At 48.9% G+C, this 23080-nt stretch overlaps 1 protein-coding gene across 5 annotated transcripts in view; it reads right to left on the reverse strand.

The window, feature by feature from the left end:
• cfap65 (cilia and flagella associated protein 65) overlaps window positions 1–23080 on the reverse strand; it is a 61912-nt gene that overhangs the window by 24570 nt on the left and 14262 nt on the right. For all 5 annotated transcript variants that reach the window (XM_029702041.1, XM_029702040.1, XM_029702038.1 and 2 more), the window contains exons 5-17: window positions 21895–22061; window positions 18903–19102; window positions 18601–18725; window positions 17289–17511; window positions 16732–17000; window positions 15732–15929; window positions 11997–12368; window positions 11636–11773; window positions 11235–11474; window positions 10731–10955; window positions 8184–8330; window positions 7844–8012; window positions 3752–3880 (exon numbers count right to left, since the gene is read on the reverse strand). In XM_029702041.1, coding sequence (XP_029557901.1) covers window positions 3752–3880; window positions 7844–8012; window positions 8184–8330; window positions 10731–10955; window positions 11235–11474; window positions 11636–11773; window positions 11997–12368; window positions 15732–15929; window positions 16732–17000; window positions 17289–17511; window positions 18601–18725; window positions 18903–19102; window positions 21895–22061 — 2602 coding nt within the window. The remainder of the gene's footprint in view (window positions 1–3751; window positions 3881–7843; window positions 8013–8183; window positions 8331–10730; window positions 10956–11234; window positions 11475–11635; window positions 11774–11996; window positions 12369–15731; window positions 15930–16731; window positions 17001–17288; window positions 17512–18600; window positions 18726–18902; window positions 19103–21894; window positions 22062–23080) is intronic.

Raw genomic sequence — 23080 nt, forward strand, 5'->3', positions numbered from 1 at the left:
CTGGAGCACAGACAACGACAGGGAGGTAGAGAGAAGGGGAAAGAGACAGACAGCCAAGGACCACAGTCGGACAGCACAGCCAACCACCGGGAGGGAGAGGGAGGAGAGAGTACAGAGAGAGGAGAGAGTACAGAGGGAGGAGAGAGTACAGAGGGAGGAGAGAGTACAGAGAGAGGAGAGAGACAAAAAGACAATGGGAGAGGGAAAGGTTAGACAGCCAAGGACCACAGTCGAACAACACAGCCAACCACCGGGAGGGAGAGGGAGGAGAGAGTACAGAGAGAGGAGAGAGACAAAAAGACAGGGGAGAGGGAAAGGTTGGACAAAACTTCTTAAAAACAACCATTACATCACAGTTAGTCATTCAAATCCTGATGCTGGTCACATTGTGTGTCTGCTGTCTAACAGGGGACCTACCTGTAGAGCTGTGTGTCTTACATTACAACGGTTTGATTTGTTTGATCTGAGCAATTCTTCTTAGCTAGCTACATAGCCGTCTTTGTCTGCCTATGCTACCCTCCAGTGCCTAGACTTCCTGGCGCTGACGGAAACATGGATTATCACAGATAACACTGCTACTCCTACTGCTCTCTCCTCGTCTGCCCACGTGTTCTCGCATACCCCTAGAGCATCGAGCCAGCGGGGTGGTGGCACTGGAATCCTCATCTCTCCCAAGTGGACATTCTCTCTTTCTCCCCTGACCCATCTGTCTATCTCCTCATTTGAATTCCATGCTGTCACAGTTACCAGCCCTTTCAAGCTTAACATCCTTATCATTTATCACCCTCCAGGTTCCCTTGGAGAGTTCATCAATCAGCTTGACGCCTTGATAAGTTCCTTTCCTGAGGATGGCTCACCTCTCACAGTTCTGGGTGACTTTAACCTCCCCACGTCTACCTTTGACTCATTCCTCTCTGCCTCCTTCTTTCCACTCCTCTCCTCTTTTGACCTCACCCTCTCACCTTCCCCCCCTACTCACAAGGCAGGCAATACGCTTGACCTCATCTTTACTAGATGCTGTTCTTCCACTAATCTCATTGCAACTCCCCTCCAAGTCTCCGACCACTACCTTGTATCCTTTTCCCTCTCGCTCTCATCCAACACTTCTCACTCTGCCCCTACTCGGATGGTATTGCGCCGTCCCAACCTTCGCTCTCTCTCTCCCGCTACTCTCTCCTCTTCCATCCTATCATCTCTTCCCTCTGCTCAAACCTTCTCCAACCTATCTCCTGATTCTGCCTCCTCAACCCTCCTCTCCTCCCTTTCTGCATCCTTTGACTCTCTATGTCCCCTATCCTCCAGGCCGGCTCGGTCCTCCCCTCCTGCTCCGCGGCTCGACGACTCATTGCGAGCTCACAGAACAGGGCTCCGGGCAGCCGAGCGGAAATGGAGGAAAACTCACCTCCCTGCGGACCTGGCATCCTTTCACTCCCTCCTCTCTACATTTTCCTCTTCTGTCTCTGCTGCTAAAGCCACTTTCTACCACTCTAAATTCCAAGCATCTGCCTCTAACCCTAGGAAGCTCTTTGCCACCTTCTCCTCCCTCCTGAATCCTCCTCCCCCCCCCCCCCCCCCTCCTCCCTCTCTGCGGATGACTTCGTCAACCATTTTGAAAAGAAGGTCGACGACATCCGATCCTCGTTTGCTAAGTCAAACGACACCGCTGGTCCTGCTCACACTGCCCTACCCTGTGCTTTGACCTCTTTCTCCCCTCTCTCTCCAGATGAAATCTCGCGTCTTGTGACGGCCGGCCGCCCAACAACCTGCCCGCTTGACCCTATCCCCTCCTCTCTTCTCCAGACCATTTCCGGAGACCTTCTCCCTTACCTCACCTCGCTCATCAACTCATCCTTGACCGCTGGCTACGTCCCTTCCGTCTTCAAGAGAGCGAGAGTTGCACCCCTTCTGAAAAAACCTACACTCGATCCCTCCGATGTCAACAACTACAGACCAGTATCCCTTCTTTCTTTTCTCTCCAAAACTCTTGAACGTGCCGTCCTTGGCCAGCTCTCCTGCTATCTCTCTCAAAATGACCTTCTTGATTCTAATCAGTCAGGTTTCAAGACTGGGCATTCAACTGAGACTGCTCTTCTCTGTGTCACGGAGGCTCTCCGCACTGCTAAAGCTAACTCTCTCTCCTCTGCTCTCATCCTTCTAGACCTATCTGCTGCCTTTGATACTGTGAACCATCAGATCCTCCTCTCCACCCTCTCCGAGCTGGGCATCTCCGGCGCGGCCCACGCTTGGATTGCGTCCTACCTGACAGGTCGCTGCTACCAGGTGGCGTGGCGAGAATCTGTCTCCGCACCACGTGCTCTCACCACTGGTGTCCCCCAGGGCTCTGTTCTAGGCCCTCTCCTATTCTCGCTTTACACCAAGTCACTTGGCTCTGTCATATCCTCACATGGTCTCTCCTATCATTGCTATGCAGACGACACACAATTGATCTTCTCCTTTCCCCCTTCTGATAACCAGGTGGCGAATCGCATCTCTGCATGTCTGGCAGACATATCAGTGTGGATGACGGATCACCACCTCAAGCTGAACCTCGGCAAGACGGAGCTGCTCTTCCTCCCGGGGAAGGACTGCCCGTTCCATGATCCCGCCATCACGGTTGACAACTCCCTTGTGTCCTCCTTCCAGAGTGCTAAGAACCTTGGCGTGACCCTGGACAACACCCTGTCGTTCTCCACTAACATCAAGGCGGTGACCCGATCCTGTAGGTTCATGCTCTACAACATTCGCAGAGTACGACCCTGCCTCACACAGGAAGCGGCGCAGGTCCTAATCCAGGCACTTGTCATCTCCCGTCTGGATTACTGCAACTCGCTGTTGGCTGGGCTCCCTGCCTGTGCCATTAAACCCCTACAACTCATCCAGAACACCGCAGCCTGTCTGGTGTTCAACCTTCCCAAGTTCTCTCACGTCACCCCGCTCCTCCGCTCCCTCCACTGGCTTCCAGTTGAAGCTCGCATCCGCTACAAGACCATGGTGCTTGCCTACGGAGCTGTGAGGGGAACGGCACCTCCGTACCTTCAGGCTCTGATCAGGCCCTACACCCAAACAAGGGTACTGCGTTCATCCACCTCTGGCCTGCTTGCCTCCCTACCTCTGAGGAAGCACAGTTCCCGCTCAGCCCAGTCAAAACTGTTCGCTGCTCTGGCACCCCAATGGTGGAACAAGCTCCCTCACGACGCCAGGACAGCGGAGTCAATCACCACCTTCCGGAGACACCTGAAACCCCACCTCTTTAAGGAATACCTGGGATAGGATAAAGTAATCCTTCTAACCCCCCTCCCCCCCCTCCTTAATAGATTTAGATGCACTATTGTAAAGTGGTTGTTCCACTGGATATCATAAGGTGAATGCACCAATTTGTAAGTCGCTCTGGATAAGAGCGTCTGCTAAATGACTTAAATGTAAATGTAACAGGGGACTTACCTGTAGAACTGAGTGTCTGCTGTCTAAAAGGGGACCTACCTGTAGAACTGAGCGTCCGCTGTCTAACAGGGGACCTGACTGTAGAACTGAGTGTCTGCTGTCTAACAGGGGTCCTACCTGTAGACTGAGTGTCCGCTGTCTAACAGGGGACCTACCTGTAGACTGAGTGTCTGCTGTCTAACAGGGGACCTGACTGTAGAACTGAGTGTCCGCTGTCTAACAGGGGTCCTACCTGTAGAACTGAGTGTCTGCTGTCTAACAGGGGACCTACCTGCAGAACTGAGTGTCTGCTGTCTAACAGGGGACCTACCTGTAGAACTGAGTGTCTGGTAGGTGAGGTCCCAGCAGTATCTGGTCCTCCTGGCAGGCCTCACAGTGGAGCGGATCAGCAGCCTGGAGCGAGCTGGGATGGTGCCTCTCACAGAGTCCAGCTCCAGGGCTTTAATACACAGAACAGGATAAAGCTATTAACCATTGAACCTGGAGGAGATGGGTCTGTTATGGGACAGTGAACCTGGAGGAGATGGAAGAGATGGGTCTGTTATGGGACAGTGAACCTGGAGGAGATGGAAGAGATGGGTCTGTTATGGGACAGTGAACCTGGAGGAGATGGGTCTGTTATGGGACAGTGGACCTGGAGGAGCTGGAAGAGATGGGTCTGTTATGGGACAGTGAACCTGGAGGAGATGGAAGAGATGGGTCTGTTATGGGACAGTGAACCTGGAGGAGCTGGAGGAGATGGGTCTGTTATGGGACAGTGAACCTGGAGGAGATGGGTCTGTTATGGGACAGTGAACCTGGAGGAGATGGAGGAGATGGGTCTGTTATGGGACAGTGAACCTGGAGGAGATGGAGGAGATGGGTCTGTTATGGGACAGTGAACCTGGAGGAGATGGAGGAGATGGGTCTGTTATGGGACAGTGAACCTGGAGGAGATGGAAGAGATGGGCCTGTTATGGGACAGTGAACCTGGAGGAGATGGAAGAGATGGGTCTGTTATGGGACAGTGAACCTGGAGGAGATGGGTCTGTTATGGGACAGTGAACCTGGAGGAGATGGAAGAGATGGGTCTGTTATGGGACAGTGAACCTGGAGGAGATGGAGGAGATGGGTCTGTTATGGGACAGTGAACCTGGAGGAGATGGAAGAGATGGGCCTGTTATGGGACAGTGAACCTGGAGGAGATGGAGGAGATGGGCCTGTTATGGGACAGTGAACCTGGAGGAGATGGAAGAGATGGGCCTGTTATGGGACAGTGAACCTGGAGGAGATGGAAGAGATGGGCCTGTTATGGGACAGTGAACCTGGAGGAGATGGAGGAGATGGGCCTGTTATGGGACAGTGAACCTGGAGGAGATGGGTCTGTTATGGGACATTGAACCTGGAGGAGATTTGGTCAAAGACAGACTCCAGTGGCAGAAGATGTTTGTGGCTTTATGAAGAGAGTTTAGTAAAGTAAGTAACCTGAACAAAAACAGACAGAAAGAACAGAATCACAGTAGGTGTGGCCGGGGAGTTTCAAGCCAAGCATGTCGTCTCTCAGCTGCACTAGTGAGCTTGGCTGCACTGCCATACTCCCCATCCACCTAAAGCAGTGGTACATATGGTGGAGAATGCAGGTACACCACCCCACCCACCACACATTCTGCCACAACCAGTATGAAGTAACGGTAGTAGTCCAAGCAATGTCCACATTGGCACGATGCAGGATAAAATATTGGACCCCACGTAGGCTGCCAACATCAGGTCAATGCACCTGTTATATGAGGTTGTATCACCTAGCTGAATGCACTAAAGATAAGTCGCTATGGATAAGAGCATCTGCTAAATGACTCAATGATTGAAGATAAACTGTTAAGTCATATGTGACGTTAACACTTATTCATCACTGGAAGGGTACAAGAGCACCAAACTGGGCATCACACAACAAAAGACTGGAATGATGCTCTCAGTAACTCAGTAACAGTTGCACAAAAATAACAGTACAAACATTCTAATGAGCCCCCGCCTCTAGCTGGGCTTGGTGTGGGCTGGCCCGTGTTGGGCTTGGTGTGGGCTGGCCCGTGTTGGGCTTGGTGTGGGCTGGCCCGTGTTGGGCTTGGTGTGGGCTGGCCCGTGTTGGGCTTGGTGTGGGCTGGACCGTGTTGGGCTTGGTGTGGACTGGCCCGTGTTGGGCTTGGTGTGGACTGGCCCGTGTTGGGCTTGGTGTGGACTGGCCCGTGTTGGGCTTGGTGTGGACTGGCCCGTGTTGGCTTGGTGTGGGCTGGCCCGTGTTGGGCTTGGTGTGGGCTGGCCCGTGTTGGGCTTGGTGTGGGCTGGCCCGTGTTAGCTTGGTGTGGGCTGGTTGTGTTGTTGGGCTTGGTGTGGGCTGGTTGTGTTGGGCTTGGTGTGGGCTGGTTGTGTTGGGCTTGGTGTTGGCTTGGTGTGGGCTGGTTGTGTTGGGCTTGGTGTTGGCTTGTTGTTGACTTGGTGTGGGCTGGTTGTGTTGACTTGGTGTGGACTGGCCCGTGTTGGGCTTGGTGTGGACTGGCCCGTGTTGGCTTGGTGTGGGCTGGCCCGTGTTGGCTTGGTGTGGGCTGGTTGTGTTGTTGGGCTTGGTGTGGGCTGGTTGTGTTGGGCTTGGTGTGGGCTGGTTGTGTTGGGCTTGGTATGGGCTGGTTGTGTTGGGCTTGGTGTTGACTTGGTGAGGGCTTGTTGTTGGCATGGTGTGGGCTGGTTGTGTTGGGCTTGGTGTGGGCTGGTTGTGTTGGGCTTGGTGTGGGCTGGTTGTGTTGGGCTTGGTGTGGGCTGGTTGTGTTGGGCTTGGTGTGGGCTGGTTGTGTTGGGCTTGGTGTTGGCTTGGTGTGGGCTGGTTGTGTTGGGCTTGGTGTTGGCTTGGTGTTGACTTGGTGTGGGCTGGTTGTGTTGGGCTTGGTGTTGGCTTGGTGTTGACTTGGTGTGGGCTAGTTGTGTTGGGCTTGGTGTTGGCTTGGTGTGGGCTGGTTGTGTTGGGCTTGGTGTGGGCTGGTTGTGTTGGGCTTGGTGTGGGCTGGTTGTGTTGGGCTTGGTGTTGGCTTGGTGTGGGCTGGTTGTGTTGGGCTTGGTGTTGGCTTGGTGTTGACTTGGTGTGGGCTGGTTGTGTTGGGCTTGGTGTTGGCTTGGTGTTGACTTGGTGTGGGCTAGTTGTGTTGGGCTTGGTGTTGGCTTGGTGTGGGCTTGGTGTTGACTGGTGTGGGCTTGGTGTTGACTTGGTGTGGGTTTGGTGTTGACTTGGTGTGGGCTGGTTGTGTTGGGCTTGGTGTTGACTTGGTGTGGGCTGGTTGTGTTGGGCTGGTTGTGTTGGGCTTGGTGTTGACTTGGTGTGGCTGGTTGTGTTGGGCTTGGTGTTGACTTGGTGTGGGCTGGTTGTGTTGGGCTGGTTGTGTTGGGCTTGGTGTGGGCTGGCCCGTGTTGGCTTGGTGTGGGCTGGTTGTGTTGGGCTTGGTGTGGGCGGGTTATGTTGGGCTTGGTGTGGACTGGTTGTGTTGGGCTGGTTGTGTTGGGCTTGGTGTGGGCTGGCTCATGTTGGCTTGGAGTGGGCTGGTTGTGTTGGGCTTGGTGTGGGCTGGTTGTGTTGGGCTTGGTGTGGGCTGGTTATGTTGGGCTTGGTGTGGACTGGTTGTATTGGGCTTGGTGTGGACTGGTTGTGTTGGGCTTGTTGTGGGCTGGTTGTGTTGGGCTTGGTGTGGGCTGGTTGTGTTGAGCTTGTTGTGGGCTGGTTGTGTTGGGCTTGGTGTGGGCTGGTTGTGTTGAGCTTGTTGTGGGCTGGTTGTGTTGGGCTTGTTGTGGGCTGGTTGTGTTGGGCTTGGTATGGGCTGGTAGTGTTGGGCTGGTTGTTGGCTTGGTGTTGACTGGTTGTGTTGGGCTTGGTGTGGACTGGTTGTGTTGGGCTGGTTGTTGGCTTGGTGTGGGCTGGTTGTGTTGGGCTTGGTATGGGCTGGTAGTGTTGGGCTGGTTGTTGGCTTGGTGTGGGCTGGTTGTGTTGGGCTTGGTGTGGGCTGGTTGTGTTGGGCTTGGTGTTGGGCTTGGTATGGGCTGGTAGTGTTGGGCTGGTTGTTGGCTTGGTGTGGGCTGGTAGTGTTGGGCTTGGTGTGGGCTGGTTGTGTTGGGCTAGCCCGTGCAAACCTTGCCCACTGAATACCTACATGGGGCCAATGGGGTCATGTTGGCTGGGAGGAGAATGAGGCTTGATCTGGGTAGAATAGCTCAGATCGTCTATTAATTCTGTCTCGGATTGGTTGTCTTCGCGGAGGGGGAGGAGCATGGTTGGGAAGGCATTTGTATAAACTAACACAGATGTGGCAGTAGAGGTTCAGGACACGGAGAGAGAGAGGATCTCTGGATGTTGCACCAACTCTGCGATCTCAGGGTATCTCATACGTACCAACAGGGTCTTTCTTCTGTGTGTTCTCAGGCAGCCCCGGGTCTAACAGACTCTGTTGTACAGACAAACAGAAGCTGACAGAACAGGAACCGTTGTTGATGAGAGGCACCTCGAAGGACCTGCAGTCTCCCACCAACACCTCCCCCAGGTCCAGCACGCTATGCTCTGCCTGGAGAGAGAGAGAGAACCAATTACACAGAGTTTCCACCCTAACACAGACACTAACACAATTCACCTGTCAACAAGTTGTCAGTTCATTGCAGATCAAGGAAAAGGAGACCAGGAGGATGATTGAGACGCCCCCCCCCCCCCGGGGGGTTGGATCTGAGGAGACTAACACCTGGATGGATCCTTTGGAGGCCATGCCCACAACTTTCAGGGGGAGGCGGGACTTCCTGCATCCGGGCGTCTGGATTGGCCAGAAGGTCAAGTTGGGCTTCAGATTGTAAACCATTTCCTCAAATGGGGTGAAGGACCACGTCTGCACCTAGGAGGAGGAAAATCACAACCTCTACTTAACCAACACTCAACCTCCACTCAACCTCTACTTAACCAACACTCAACCTCCATTCAACCTCCACTCAACCTCTACTAAACCAACACTCAACCTCCACTCAACCTCTACTTAACCAACACTCAACCTCCATTCAACCTCCACTCAACCTCTACTTAACCAACACTCAACCTCCACTCAACCTCTACTTAACCAACACTCAACCTCCATTCAACCTCCACTCAACCTCTACTTAACCAACACTCAACCTCCACTCAACCTCTACTTAACCAACACTCAACCAACACTCAACCTCCACTCAACCTCCACTCAACCTCTACTAAACCAACACTCAACCTCCACTCAACCAACACTCAACCTCTACTTAACCAACACTCAACCTCCACTCAACCTCTACTTAACCAACACTCAACCTCTATTTAACCAACACTCAACCTCCACTCAACCTCTACTTAACCAACACTCAACCAACACTCAACGTCTACTTAACCAACACTCAACCTCCATTCAACCTCTACTTAACCAACACTCAACCAACACTCAACCTCCACTCAACCTCTACTAAACCAACACTCAACCTCCACTCAACCTCTACTCAACCAACACTCAACCTCTACTAAACCAACACTCAACCTCCACTCAACCTCTACTCAACCAACACTCAACCTCTACTAAACCAACACTCAACCTCCACTCAACCTCTACTTAACCAACACTCAACCTCCACTCAACCTCTACTAAACCAACACTCAACCTCCACTCAACCTCTACTTAACCAACACTCAACCTCCACTCAACCTCTACTTAACCAACACTCAACCTCCACTCAACCTCCACTCAACCTCTACTTAACCAACACTCAACCTCTACTTAACCAACACTCAACCTCCACTCAACCAACACTCAACCTACACACAACCAACACAGTTCAAACAGGATTCATACGTTTTCATTTCATCAACAATCATCTGAATCACATCATTGTGGTAATAATCAGTCATCCATATAATCGAGTGAGATGGAAGATTCAGCCAAAACACCAAGTTCACAGCCTGAGAAAGACCTTGAAACACTCAATCAACAGCCAGTATCAATCTTTCTTTCAAAGACAATCAGTCTCACCAACATTGTCATGACTCTTGCCCTGGAGGCAGTTCTGCTAACCCTAATGCCTAAACCTAACCTTAACCACTCTGCTAACACTAACCTCTCTGCTAACCCTACTGCCTAACCTTAACCACTCTGCTAACCCTAATGCCTAAACATAACCTTAACCACTCTGCTAACCCTACTGCCTAAACCTAACCACTCTGCTAACCCTACTGCCTAAACCTAACCACTCTGCTAACCCTACTGCCTAAACCTAACCACTCTGCTAACCCTACTGCCTAAACATAACCTTAACCACTCTGCTAACCCTACTGCCTAAACCTAACCACTCTGCTAACCCTAATGCCTAAACCTAACCTTAACCACTCTGCTAACCCTACTGCCTAAACCTAACCTTAACCACTCTGCTAACCCTACTGCCTAAACCTAACCACTCTGCTAACCCTACTGCCTAAACCTAACCACTCTGCTAACCCTAATGCCTAAACCTAACCACTTTGCTAACCCTAACCACTCTGCTAACCCTACTGCCTAAACCTAACCACTCTGCTAACCCTAATGCCTAAACCTAACCACTCTGCTAACCCTACTGCCTAAACCTAACCACTCTGCTAACCCTACTGCCTAAACCTAACCACTCTGCTAACCCTACTGCCTAAACCTAACCACTCTGCTAACTCTACTGCCTAAACCTAACCACTCTGCTAACCCTACTGCCTAAACCTAACCACTCTGCTAACTCTACTGCCTAAACCTAACCTTAACCACTCTGCTAACCCTACTGCCTAAACCTAACCACTCTGCTAACCCTACTGCCTAAACCTAACCACTCTGCTAACCCTACTGCCTAAACCTAACCACTCTGCTAACCCTACTGCCTAAACCTAACCTTAACCACTCTGCTAACCCTACTGCCTAAACCTAACCACTCTGCTAACCCTAATGCCTAAACCTAACCTTAACCACTCTGCTAACCCTAACCACTCTGCTAACCCTAATGCCTAAACCTAACCACTCTGCTAACCCTACTGCCTAAACCTAACCACTCTGCTAACCCTAATGCCTAAACCTAACCATTCTGCTAACCCTACTGCCTAACCCTAACCACTCTGCTAACCCTACTGCCTAAACCTAACCACTCTGCTAACCCTAACCACTCTGCTAACCCTACTGCCTAAACCTAACCACTCTGCTAACCCTAATGCCTAAACCTAACCCCATTTTTCCGATATATATAAATATATAGCCCCCTCTTTCTCTCACCATGGTCTCATTGGGCTGCAGGACTCCCGTGTCAGGCGCCACAGAGATAAAACGTTGGTCAGGTCCAGGGATCCTCCAATGGAACCTCAGAGGTAGCCTGGTCAGGTTCCTGACCCTGTAGGGGCTTTGGGAGCAGGAGCCCACCGCCGTGGGTTTGAAGAACAGACTACCTTCTCCTTCCAGAGACAGACACAGCTTCTCTACCACACTCACCACCGACAACTCCTACAAGACAGTACAGACAGCCACACACACACACACCGACCAGAGCAACGCTTTATTAACGTTGAGAATTTGAAGGGAATCAGCCATATTGTAGCAAGGCGTTTCTAAAGCAGATTTATTCATCTTGATCACGATAATGGAGTCGTCATTGCGGATTCAAGGTGATTTATAGAACAGTGATTCTGTGCAGCAACGTGCTCAAGTTGATCCCCCTCGAACACACCCAACTGTCTGAAAAAGACCTATGGTACAAGCCTGCTGTCAGTAGGACTGTGGTACCTGGGTGTGCTTGGGACTGGCATTGAAGTGCAAGGTGAGGGGTAGCTTGGCAGGGCAGTCCTCTGCTGGGGTGGTCCTGAGGGTGAGAATCTGGTGGTGTCCAGGTTGGACCAGGCCGCTGGTGGGCTGAACAGTGACTGAAGGACACTCCTCCGGGTCCAGCCTGAACACTAAAGGTAGGTCTCCCATGTTCTCCAGGAGCACAGTCCTGTACGAGACCAGGCTCAGAGCAGGGAAGACCTGGATAGAGAGGAAGAGGAGGATGAAGAAGATGAAGAAAATGCCTTTATTGCAGACTTTCCGGAACGTTCCTTCTGAACGAGACGTTGGAGTATGCTAGCGTGAGACGAATCGAGATATGATTGTGTGAGGACAGCTGACGGTGCTATGTCCGTACTCACCACTCGGGGGTGCTGCAAGGAGAAGCGGGGGATGAAATGCTCCCGGCAAGGCTGGAAGGAGTGTCCAATGACCCGGACTGTGACACACCAGGAAGGGCACAAGGTACGGTCCTCTACCTGGCGATGGTCCCTCAACACCTGGAGAAAGAGGTGGGGCAAAAACAGAGCTGTTTCACTACCTGTACTGAGTCAAGATCGTTATAGTTGAGATAGTTATTTGTAAGGCTTCAGCTGAGATTCTCGTTGCCTGCACAGGTCTGTCTTGAAACAGAAGAAGAAGGGTTAATCTTAATAAGATCAGACTAGGGAATAAGAAAAACCTAAATCGAAATAATTCAAAACAAAATAATGTTTAAATGACCTTGTAGTGAGCAAAGCACTCTAGCTGTGCCCCATGGAAGGTGTTGTGCTGCTTGGGCGTGTAGCTGACTCTGAAAGCAGTCGACTTCAGAGGTCCCAGATCACATGACGAGGGTGTGACGGAGAAGGGGGAGTTAGGAGCTGGGGTCCAGACCAAGCTGAGCTTGCCCTTGGTGTGATTGGAGAGAGTCACAGACTGGGAGGTAGAGAGGGAGCCGTTGAGGAACAGCAGCTCTGGGGGATCCACTGTGACGTGGGAACTGTTGGTGCTGGACCCCTCACCGCTGCCTCCTAGCTCAGCCTCCACCTTGCCCCCTGCACAGCCCTGGTAATATTCCTCCATAGGACTCTTCTCTGGCACAGCAGCAGGATCCTAGAAAAGTCACTTGTTTTATTAGTCGTATGTATAGGATACTCATGGTATACGTTGTCCAATGAAACGCTTACTGCAGGTTTAGCGTCAGTATAATACAGGAAGGCTCAATGTATAGGACGATATTTACCCGTGTTTTGGGACGGGAGGATTAGGGGGCAAGTGAATATATTGTATAGTATTAGAAATAGTCAATAAGAGCCTGGTAGCAGCAATTGTGATGTGTAGCGTGTGTGTGTGTGTGTGTGTGTGTGTGTGTGTGTGTGTGTGTGTGTGTGTGTGTGTGTGTGTGTGTGTGTGTGTGTGTGTGTGAGAGAGAGTCTGATGGCTTGTAGATAGAAACTGTCTCTGAACCTGTTGGTATCAGACCTCATGCTCTGATACAGTCTGATGGCTTGTAGATAGAAACTGTCTCTGAGCCTGTTGGTATCAGACCTCATGCTCTGATACAGTCTGATGGCTTGTAGATAGAAACTGTCTCTGAGCCTGTTGGTATCAGACCTCATGCTCTGATACAGTCTGATGGCTTGTAGATAGAAAGTGTCTCTGAACCTGTTGGTATCAGACCTCATGCTCTGATACAGTCTGATGGCTTGTAGATAGAAACTGTCTCTGAGCCTGTTGGTATCAGACCTCATGCTCTGATACAGTCTGATGGCTTGTAGATAGAAACTGTCTCTGAGCCTGTTGGTATCAGACCTCATGCTCTGATACAGTCTGATGGCTTGTAGATAGAAACTGTCTCTGAACCTGTTGGTATCAGACCTCATGCTCTGATACAGTCTGATGGCTTGTAGATAAAAACTGTCTCTGAACCTGTTGGTATCAGACCTCATGCTCTGATACAGTCTGATGGCTTGTAGATAGAAACTGTCTCTGAGCCTGTTGGTATCAGACCTCATGCTCTGATACAGTCTGATGGCTTGTAGATAGAAACTGTCTCTGAACCTGTTGGTATCAGACCTCATGCTCTGATACAGTCTGATGGCTTGTAGATAGAAACTGTCTCTGAGCCTGTTGGTATCAGACCTCATGCTCTGATACAGTCTGATGGCTTGTAGATAGAAAGTGTCTCTGAACCTGTTGGTATCAGACCTCATGCTCTGATACAGTCTGATGGCTTGTAGATAGAAACTGTCTCTGAGCCTGTTGGTATCAGACCTCATGCTCTGATACAGTCTGATGGCTTGTAGATAGAAACTGTCTCTGAGCCTGTTGGTATCAGACCTCATGCTCTGATACAGTCTGATGGCTTGTAGATAGAAACTGTCTCTGAACCTGTTGGTATCAGACCTCATGCTCTGATACAGTCTGATGGCTTGTAGATAAAAACTGTCTCTGAACCTGTTGGTATCAGACCTCATGCTCTGATACAGTCTGATGGCTTGTAGATAGAAACTGTCTCTGAGCCTGTTGGTATCAGACCTCATGCTCTGATACAGTCTGATGGCTTGTAGATAGAAACTGTCTCTGAACCTGTTGGTATCAGACCTCATGCTCTGATACAGTCTGATGGCTTGTAGATAGAAACTGTCTCTGAGCCTGTTGGTATCAGACCTCATGCTCTGATACAGTCTGATGGCTTGTAGATAGAAACTGTCTCTGAACCTGTTGGTATCAGACCTCATGCTCTGATACAGTCTGTCAGATGGTAAGGGAGAGAACAGCTCGTGACTGGGGTGTGTAGGGTCCCTGTATGATGCTATGGGAAATCCTTAGGCACCGTTTCAAGTAAATGTCATAATATCAGGTTCATGGATGGATGGGGTCGAATCCATTTTAATTTCATTGACTCCAACTGAAATTCCGATTTTATTGTTTCTTATTGCTTTTCATGAGGACAATTTGAATTTCAGTTTACTTCCTGAATTGACTGATTTGAAATGAAAATGACCCTGCCAGAGAGATGTCACAGTGTATGTTGATGTTACAGTTGAACATCAAAGCTATGAAGCTGATTATCTAGAAGATATATCAGATGAAGAAACTGGGAAGAGACGTCTAAAACAACCAGGCCATGAACAGATTCCATTGTGGAGGCCTTATGTGCCATCAGCTGAGAGGCCTAAACAAGCTAAATCCAGACTCCTGTATATGGGGCTGCAGGTAGCCTAGTGGTTAGAGTGTAGGGGTGGTAGGTAGCCTAGTGGTTAGAGTGTAGGGGCGGCAGGTAGACTAGTGGTTAGAGTGTAGGGGCGGCAGGTAGCCTAGTGGTTAGAGTGTAGGGGCGGCAGGTAGCCTAGTGGTTAGAGTGTAGGGGCGGCAGGTAGCCTAGTGGTTAGAGTGTAGGGGCGGCAGGTAGTCTAGTGGTTAGAGTGTAGGGGCGGCAGGTAGCCTAGTGGTTAGAGTGTAGGGGCGGCAGGTAGCCTAGTGGTTAGAGTGTAGGGGCGGCAGGTAGCCTAGTGGTTAGAGGGTAGGGGCGGCAGGTAACCTAGTGGTTAGAGTGTAGGGGTGGCAGGTAGCCTAGTGGTTAGAGTGTAGGGGCGGCAGGTAGCCTAGTGGTCAGAGTGTAGGGGTGGCAGGTAGCCTAGTGGTTAGAGTGTAGGGGCGGAAGGTAGCCTAGTGGTTAGAGTGTAGGGGCGGCAGGTAACCTAGTGGTTAGAGTGTAGGGGCGGCAGGTAGCCTAGTGGTTAGAGTGTAGGGGCGGCAGGTAGCCTAGTGGTTAGAGTGTAGGGGCGGCAGGTAGCCTAGTAGTTAGAGTGTAGGGGCGGCAGGTAGCCTAGTGGTTAGAGTGTAGGGGCGGCAGGTAGCCTAGTAGTTAGAGTGTAGGGGCGGCAGGTAGCCTAGTGGTCAGAGTGTAGGGGCGGAAGGTAGCCTAGTGGTTAGAGTGTAGGGGCGGCAGGTAGCCTAGTGGTTAGAGTGTAGGGGCGGCAGGTAACCTAGTGGTTAGAGTGTAGGGGCGGCAGGTAGCCTAGTGGTTAGAGTGTAGGGGCGGAAGGTAGCCTAGTGGTTAGAGTGTAGTGGCGGCAGGTAGCCTAGTGGTTAGAGTGTAAGGGCAGCAGGTAGCCTAGTGGTTAGAGGGTTGGACTAGTAACCGAAAGGTTGCTAGATCGAATCCCCGAGCTGACAAGGTAAAAATCTGTCGTTCTGCCCCTGAACAAGGCAGTTAACCCACTGTTCCCTGGTAGGCCGGCATTGTAAATAAGAATTTGTTCTTAACTGACTTGCCTAGTTAAATAAAGGTTAAATAAAAAAATAACAATAAATGTAAAGGACGAGTCGCGCTTCCTCCTGATTGGCCAAAGGCTCTAACACAGGACGTCTGCCTTGCAAACACACATGACTGCCCGCCTGAAGTGTTGTGCCACTGAAAAGCTAGGACCGAGGTGTGAGTTTCACAGATCAACCGTCTGCCGCACATACCTCATGTAACATCAGAGCTCCCTCCTGGTCCACCTGGATCTTGTCCTCTGCCAGCATGGCACCGAGTACATCAGGAGGGTAGCAGGTGAGTCCCCGGGCCAGGTGCTGCCGGTACAGGACCAGGTGTCTGGGGTGAAGGATGGCTGGTTTCAGCTGCTCAGAGTGACAGGTCCCTATCAGGTCCAGGAACAGAGGCTCCTGAACAGGGAAGATACAAACACGATTGTTAGTATAGCTTATGACATGAGTGTGTACACGGAATATACACATGTTGGTTTTGTAGTCTTAACACTTAACGGCATTCTCATGTTCATTCTGAACGAGACATGGAAGTGTGGCAATGCAAACCTAGTTAATGTTACTCACAATGCACCATACATTCAACATATGCTACATTTTGAAAAGCTATGACTGAATTCAACTGCTGATGCATAAACCCTAAACGTCTCCTGTAGGCTATAAGACATTGGTGCTCTGCAGCTGGTCAGAGTCTGAGCCCCAGCCTCTCTGCAGCAGACAGACCACCCTCCTGCCCCTCACCCTGTGTACCAGCAGACAGACCACCCTCCTGCCCCTCACCCTGTGTACCAGCAGACAGACCACCCTCCTGCCCCTCACCCTGTGTACCAGCAGACAGACCACCCTCCTGCCCCTCACCCTGCGTAGCAGACCACCCTCCTGCCCCTCACCCTGCGTAGCAGCAGACAGACCACCCTCCTGCCCCTCACCCTGTGTACCAGCAGACAGACCACCCTCCTGCCCCTCACCCTGTGTAGCAGCAGACAGACCACCCTCCAGCCCCTCACCCTGTGTACCAGCAGACAGACCACCCTCCTGCCCCTCACCCTGTGTACCAGCAGACAGACCACCCTCCTGCCCCTCACCCTGTGTAGCAGCAGACAGACCACCCTCCTGCCCCTCACCCTGTGTAGCAGCAGACAGACCACCCTCCAGCCCCTCACCCTGCGTAGCATAGACAGACCACCCTCCAGCCCCTCACCCTGTGTAGCAGCAGACAGACCACCCTCCTGTGGTGCCCCATGGGGTGGTGTGGTCTGAAGAGCAGGCGTAGGCTCCGGTGGCTGTTGGGTGGCAGGGCACCACAGGCTGGTTCCAAAGTGAAGACACTATGCCCTGTGGTGTCCAAGTCAAACTGGTACTGTGCCTCCACAGAGGAGGAGTTGATGATGTCCACGGTACGCAAGGCCTCCTCACCCTCGTCCACACAGCCAAAGTCCAACATGGAGGAGGACAGGGACACCTGAGGACCTGCAGAGGAGGAGGGAGGATCAAGATGGAGGAGGACAGGGAACCTGAGGACCTGCAGAGGAGGAGGGAGGATCAAGATGGAGGAGGACAGGGAACCTGAGGACCTGCAGAGGAGGAGGGAGGATCAAGATGGAGGAGGACAGGGAACCTGAGGACCTGCAGAGGAGGAGGGAGGATCAAGATGGAGGAGGACAGGGAACCTGAGGACCTGCAGAGGAGAAGGGAGGATCAAGATGGAGGAGGATGGGGACACCTGTGATTTCCTTCGTATTGCTTACTGTACTGTACCTATGCAGGTGCCGGTGACTTTGAGCAGGGTTTTGCTGAGCGCCCCAGGGCAGGTGAGAGACAGGTAGTCCACAGTGGTGCTGTCCACAGTTACAGGAGAGAAAATCACAGGTACCCTGATGGAGGTACGCGGAGCCACCTCTCCCTTCTGGATACCACACTGGAACACTGACTCTGACAGCGCCGGACGCTGCATCCTGGACAGACTAAAGGAAGTCGTTATCTGGTGGAAAATTAAAGGGAGAGGGGGGGAGAGAGAGGGGGGTGGGGGGGAGACCATAAACAGAGAGACAGTGTGAAGTTGATGAAGAAATGTTCCCATGTAGGCTACTGAGGTACTGTATGCTGATGACAATCTCTGATTGAAGAAGCTAGGAGGAAGGAACTCACTGAGGATGGATTGAGAATCAGAAGCTAGGAGGAAGGAACTCACTGAGGATGGATTGAGAATCAGAAGCTAGAAGGAAGGAACTCACTGAGGATGGATTGAGAATCAGAAGCTAGGAGGAAGGAACTCACTGAGGATGGATTGAGAATCAGAAGCTAGGAGGAAGGAACTCACTGAAAATGGATTGAGAATCAGAAGCTAGGAGGAAGGAACTCACTGAGGATGGATTGAGAATCAGAAGCTAGGAGGAAGGAACTCACTGAGGATGGATTGAGAATCAGAAGCTAGGAGGAAGGAACTCACTGAGGATGGATTGAGAATCAGAAGCTAGGAGGAAGGAACTCACTGAGGATGGAATCAGAAGCTAGGAGGAAGGAACTCACTGAGGATGGATTGAGAATCAGAAGCTAGGAGGAAGGAACTCACTGAGGATGGATTGAGAATCAGAAACTAGGAGGAAGGAACTCACTGAGGATGGATTGAGAATCAGAAGCTAGAAGGAAGGAACTCACTGAGGATGGATTGAGAATCAGAAGCTAGGAGGAAGGAACTCACTGAGGATGGATTGAGAATCAGAAGCTAGGAGGAAGGAACTCACTGAAAATGGATTGAGAATCAGAAGCTAGGAGGAAGGAACTCACTGAGGATGGATTGAGAATCAGAAGCTAGGAGGAAGGAACTCACTGAGGATGGATTGAGAATCAGAAGCTAGGAGGAAGGAACTCACTGAGGATGGATTGAGAATCAGAAGCTAGGAGGAAGGAACTCACTGAGGATGGATTGAGAATCAGAAGCTAGGAGGAAGGAACTCACTGAGGATGGAATCAGAAGCTAGGAGGAAGGAACTCACTGAGGATGGAATCAGAAGCTAGGAGGAAGGAACTCACTGAGGATGGAATCAGAAGCTAGGAGGAAGGAACTCACTGAGGATGGATTGAGAATCTCAAAGTGTCTTTCCATGGTGCAGCCGACAGGCACATTGCCAAACTCCAGCACCTTACATCCTTCCTCCTGACCCGGGGCACTGATCTGAAGGAACGGGTACTTTGCTGTGGAAAAGATAAACGCATTACCATACAATAAATATATGGGCCAAGTTCTGAAACATATAAATACTTTAGAGAGTGTGTGAGGTCCAGAACACACAACTGAAACAATATGTGTTATCCTTGCTTGATAGTTGTTTAACGTTCTTGGCTTGATCAATCAATATATGTATCACTTACATAGGCCCTGTAGGAGCACAGTACAGCTGTTCTCTCCCTCGTCCCCGAAGGCACAGCTAGCCTGGACCTGGTAGACCAACGCCTCCCGTGGTCTGAAGAGCACCGTGATTCTACGCTCCTGACCCGGCTCCAACATCCCGCTCTCTGGACACAGCTGGAAGGGAGAGGGAACCTCCCACTGGAAACCTGTCTGTAGCTTACTGAGGAGAGAGAAACACAGGAAGTTCCAGAACCTACCATTGATCAAAACTTTGATAACAGTTTTACTGACAGAACCAATCATTGATCAATACTTTGATAACAGTTTTACTGACAGAACCAATCATTGATCAATACTTTGATAACAGTCTTACTGACAGAACCAATCATTGATCAATACTTTGATAACAGTCTTACTGACAGAACCAATCATTGATCAATACTTTGATAATAGTCTTACTGACAGAACCAATCATTGATCAATACTTTGATAATAGTCTTACTGACAGAACCAATCATTGATCAATACTTTGATAATAGTCTTACTGACAGAACCAATCATTGATCAATACTTTGATAATAGTCTTACTGACAGAACCAATCATTGATCAATACTTTGATAATAGTCTTACTGACAGAACCAATCATTGATCAATACTTTGATAACAGTTTTACTGACAGAACCAATCATTGATCAATACTTTGATAACAGGGGGTGTATCTAGCTGTACTGACAGACTAGAGCAAATAGAAGCACAGCATGTGTGTTGATGATGGGTGGGCGTGGCACTAGAACCACTAGGTAGATGTGTATCATCACAGAGTATCTAAACTGGCAACAACTGTTCCACCAAAACCCAGACAACCTTTAACTGATATTAACCAGCCTACCTTTAACTGATATTAACCAGCCTACCTTTAACTAATATTAACCAGCCTACCTTTAACCAATATTAACCAGCCTACCTTTAACTAATATTAACCAGCCTACCTTTAACTGATATTAACCAGCCTACCTTTAACTGATATTAACCAACCTACCTTTAACCAATATTAACCAACCTACCTTTAACTGATATTAACCAACCTACCTTTAACCAATATTAACCAACCTACCTTTAACTGATATTAACCAGCCTACCTTTAACTAATATTAACCAACCTACCTTTAACCAATATTAACCAACCTACCTTTAACTGATATTAACCAGCCTACCTTTAACTGATATTAACCAGCCTACCTTTAACCAATATTAACCAACCTACCTTTAACTGATATTAACCAGCCTACCTTTAACTAATATTAACCAACCTACCTTTAACCAATATTAACCAACCTACCTTTAACTGATATTAACCAGCCTACCTTTAACTGATATTAACCAACCTACCTTTAACCAATATTAAACAACCTACCTTTAACTGATATTAACCAGCCTACCTTTAACTAACCAGCCTACCTTTAACTGATATTAACCAGCCTACCTTTAACTGATATTAACCAGCCTACCTTAACTGATATTAACCAGCCTACCTTTAACTGATATTAACCAGCCTACCTTTAACTGATATTAACCAGCCTACCTTTAACTGATATTAACCAGCCTACCTTTAACTGATATTAACCAGCCTACCTTTAACTGATATTAACCAGCCTACCTTTAACTAATATTAACCAGCCTACCTTTAACTAATATTAACCAGCCTACCTTTAACTAATATTAACCAGCCTACCTTTAACTGATATTAACCAGCCTACCTTTAACTAATATTAACCAGCCTACCTTTAACTGATATTAACCAGCCTACCTTTAACTGATATTAACCAGCCTACCTTTAACTGATATTAACCAGCCTACCTTTAACTAATATTAACCAGCCTACCTTTAACTGATATTAACCAGCCTACCTTTAACTAATATTAACCAGCCTACCTTTAACTGATATTAACCAGCCTACCTTTAACTAATATTAACCAGCCTACCTTTAACTGATATTAACCAGCCTACCTTTAACTGATATTAACCAGCCTACCTTTAACTGATATTAACCAGCCTACCTTTAACTGATATTAACCAGCCTACCTTTAACTAATATTAACCAGCCTACCTTTAACTGATATTAACCAGCCTACCTTTAACTAATATTAACCAGCCTACCTTTAACCAATATTAACCAGCCTACCTTTAACCAATATTAACCAGCCTACCTTTAACTGATATTAACCAGCCTACCTTTAACTAATATTAACCAGCCTACCTTTAACTAATATTAACCAGCCTACCTTTAACTGATATTAACCAGCCTACCTTTAACTAATATTAACCAGCCTACCTTTAACCAATATTAACCAGCCTACCTTTAACCAATATTAACCAGCCTACCTTTAACCAATATTAACCAGCCTACCTTTAACCACCATGAACTAACCAACCTACCTTTAACTAATATTAACCAACCTACCTTTAACTAATATTAACCAACCTACATTTAACCACCATGACCTAACCAACCTACCTTTAACTAATATTAACCAACCTACCCTTAACCAATATTAACCAGCCTACCTTTAACCAATATTAACCAACGTACATTTAACCACCATGAACTAACCAACCTACCTTTAACTAATATTAACCAACCTACCTTTAACCAATATTAACCAACCTACATTTAACCACCATGAACTAACCAACCTACCTTTAACTAATATTAACCAGCCTACCTTTAACCACCATTAACCAACTTACCTTTAACTAATATTAACCAGCCTACCTTTAACCAATATTAACCAACCTACCTTTAACCAATATTAACCAACCTACCTTTAACCAAAATTAACCAACCTACCTTTAACCAATATTAACCAGCCTACCTTTAACCAATATTAACCAGCCTACCTTTAACCAATATTAACCAGCCTACCTTTAACCAATATTAACCAGCCTACCTTTAACCAATATTAACCAGCCTACCTTTAACCACTGCTGTGATAATAGTGAGTGTAGCTTGCCTGGCGTTGCGGAACATGAAGGCGGTCTGTGATTGGTGGAGAACAGCACAGGGGGGTAGGAGGACAGACTCGGGTACGTCCAGAGCATGGCGAGGTATGGTCGCCCTCAGAGACACCTGGAACAACCCATCTTTACTGTGGAACTCTATGGTGTCCTGGTACTCACACTGCTCAACACACAACAGACACATGCGTTATTACCAGGCCAGTGTCAGGTCTGGATTATACATGTTATTACCTGGCCAGTGTCCAGTCTGGATTATACATGTTATTAACTGGCCAGTGTCCAGTCTGGATTATACATGTTATTAACTGGCCAGTGTCCAGTGTGGATTATACATGTTATTAACTGGCCAGTGTCCAGTCTGGATTATACATGTTATTACCTGGTCAGTGTCCAGTCTGGATTATACATGTTATTATCAGGCCAGTGTCCAGTCTGGATTATACATGTTATTACCTGGTCAGTGTCCAGTCTGGATTATACATGTTATTACCAGGCCAGTGTCCAGCCTGGATTATACATGTTATTACCTGGTCAGTGTCCAGCCTGGATTATACATGTTATTACCTGGTCAGTGTCCAGCCTGGATTATACATGTTATTACCAGGTCAGTGTCCAGTCTGGATTATACATGTTATTACCTGGTCAGTGTCCAGTCTGGATTATACATGTTATTACCAGGCCAGTGTCCAGTCTGGATTATACATGTTATTACCTGGTCAGTGTCCAGCCTGGATTATACATGTTATTACCTGGCCAGTGTCCAGTCTGGATTATACATGTGTTATTACCAGGCCAGTGTCCAGTCTGGATTATACATGTTATTACCTGGTCAGTGTCCAGCCTGGATTATACATGTTATTACCAGGTCAGTGTCCAGTCTGGATTATACATGTTATTACCTGGTCAGTGTCCAGTCTGGATTATACATGTTATTACCAGGCCAGTGTCCAGTCTGGATTATACATGTTATTACCAGGCCAGTGTCCGGTCTGGATTATACATGGTATTAACTGGCCAGTGTCCAGTCTGGATTATACATGCTATTAACTGGTCAGTGTCCAGTCTGGATTATACATGTGTTATTACCAGGCCAGTGTCCGGTCTGGATTATACATGGTATTAACTGGTCAGTGTCCAGTCTGGATTATACATGTGTTATTACCAGGCCAGTGTCCAGTC

This window comes from Salmo trutta, chromosome 20 (genome assembly GCF_901001165.1).
Source record: "Salmo trutta chromosome 20, fSalTru1.1, whole genome shotgun sequence".
Lineage (NCBI taxonomy): Eukaryota > Metazoa > Chordata > Actinopteri > Salmoniformes > Salmonidae > Salmo > Salmo trutta.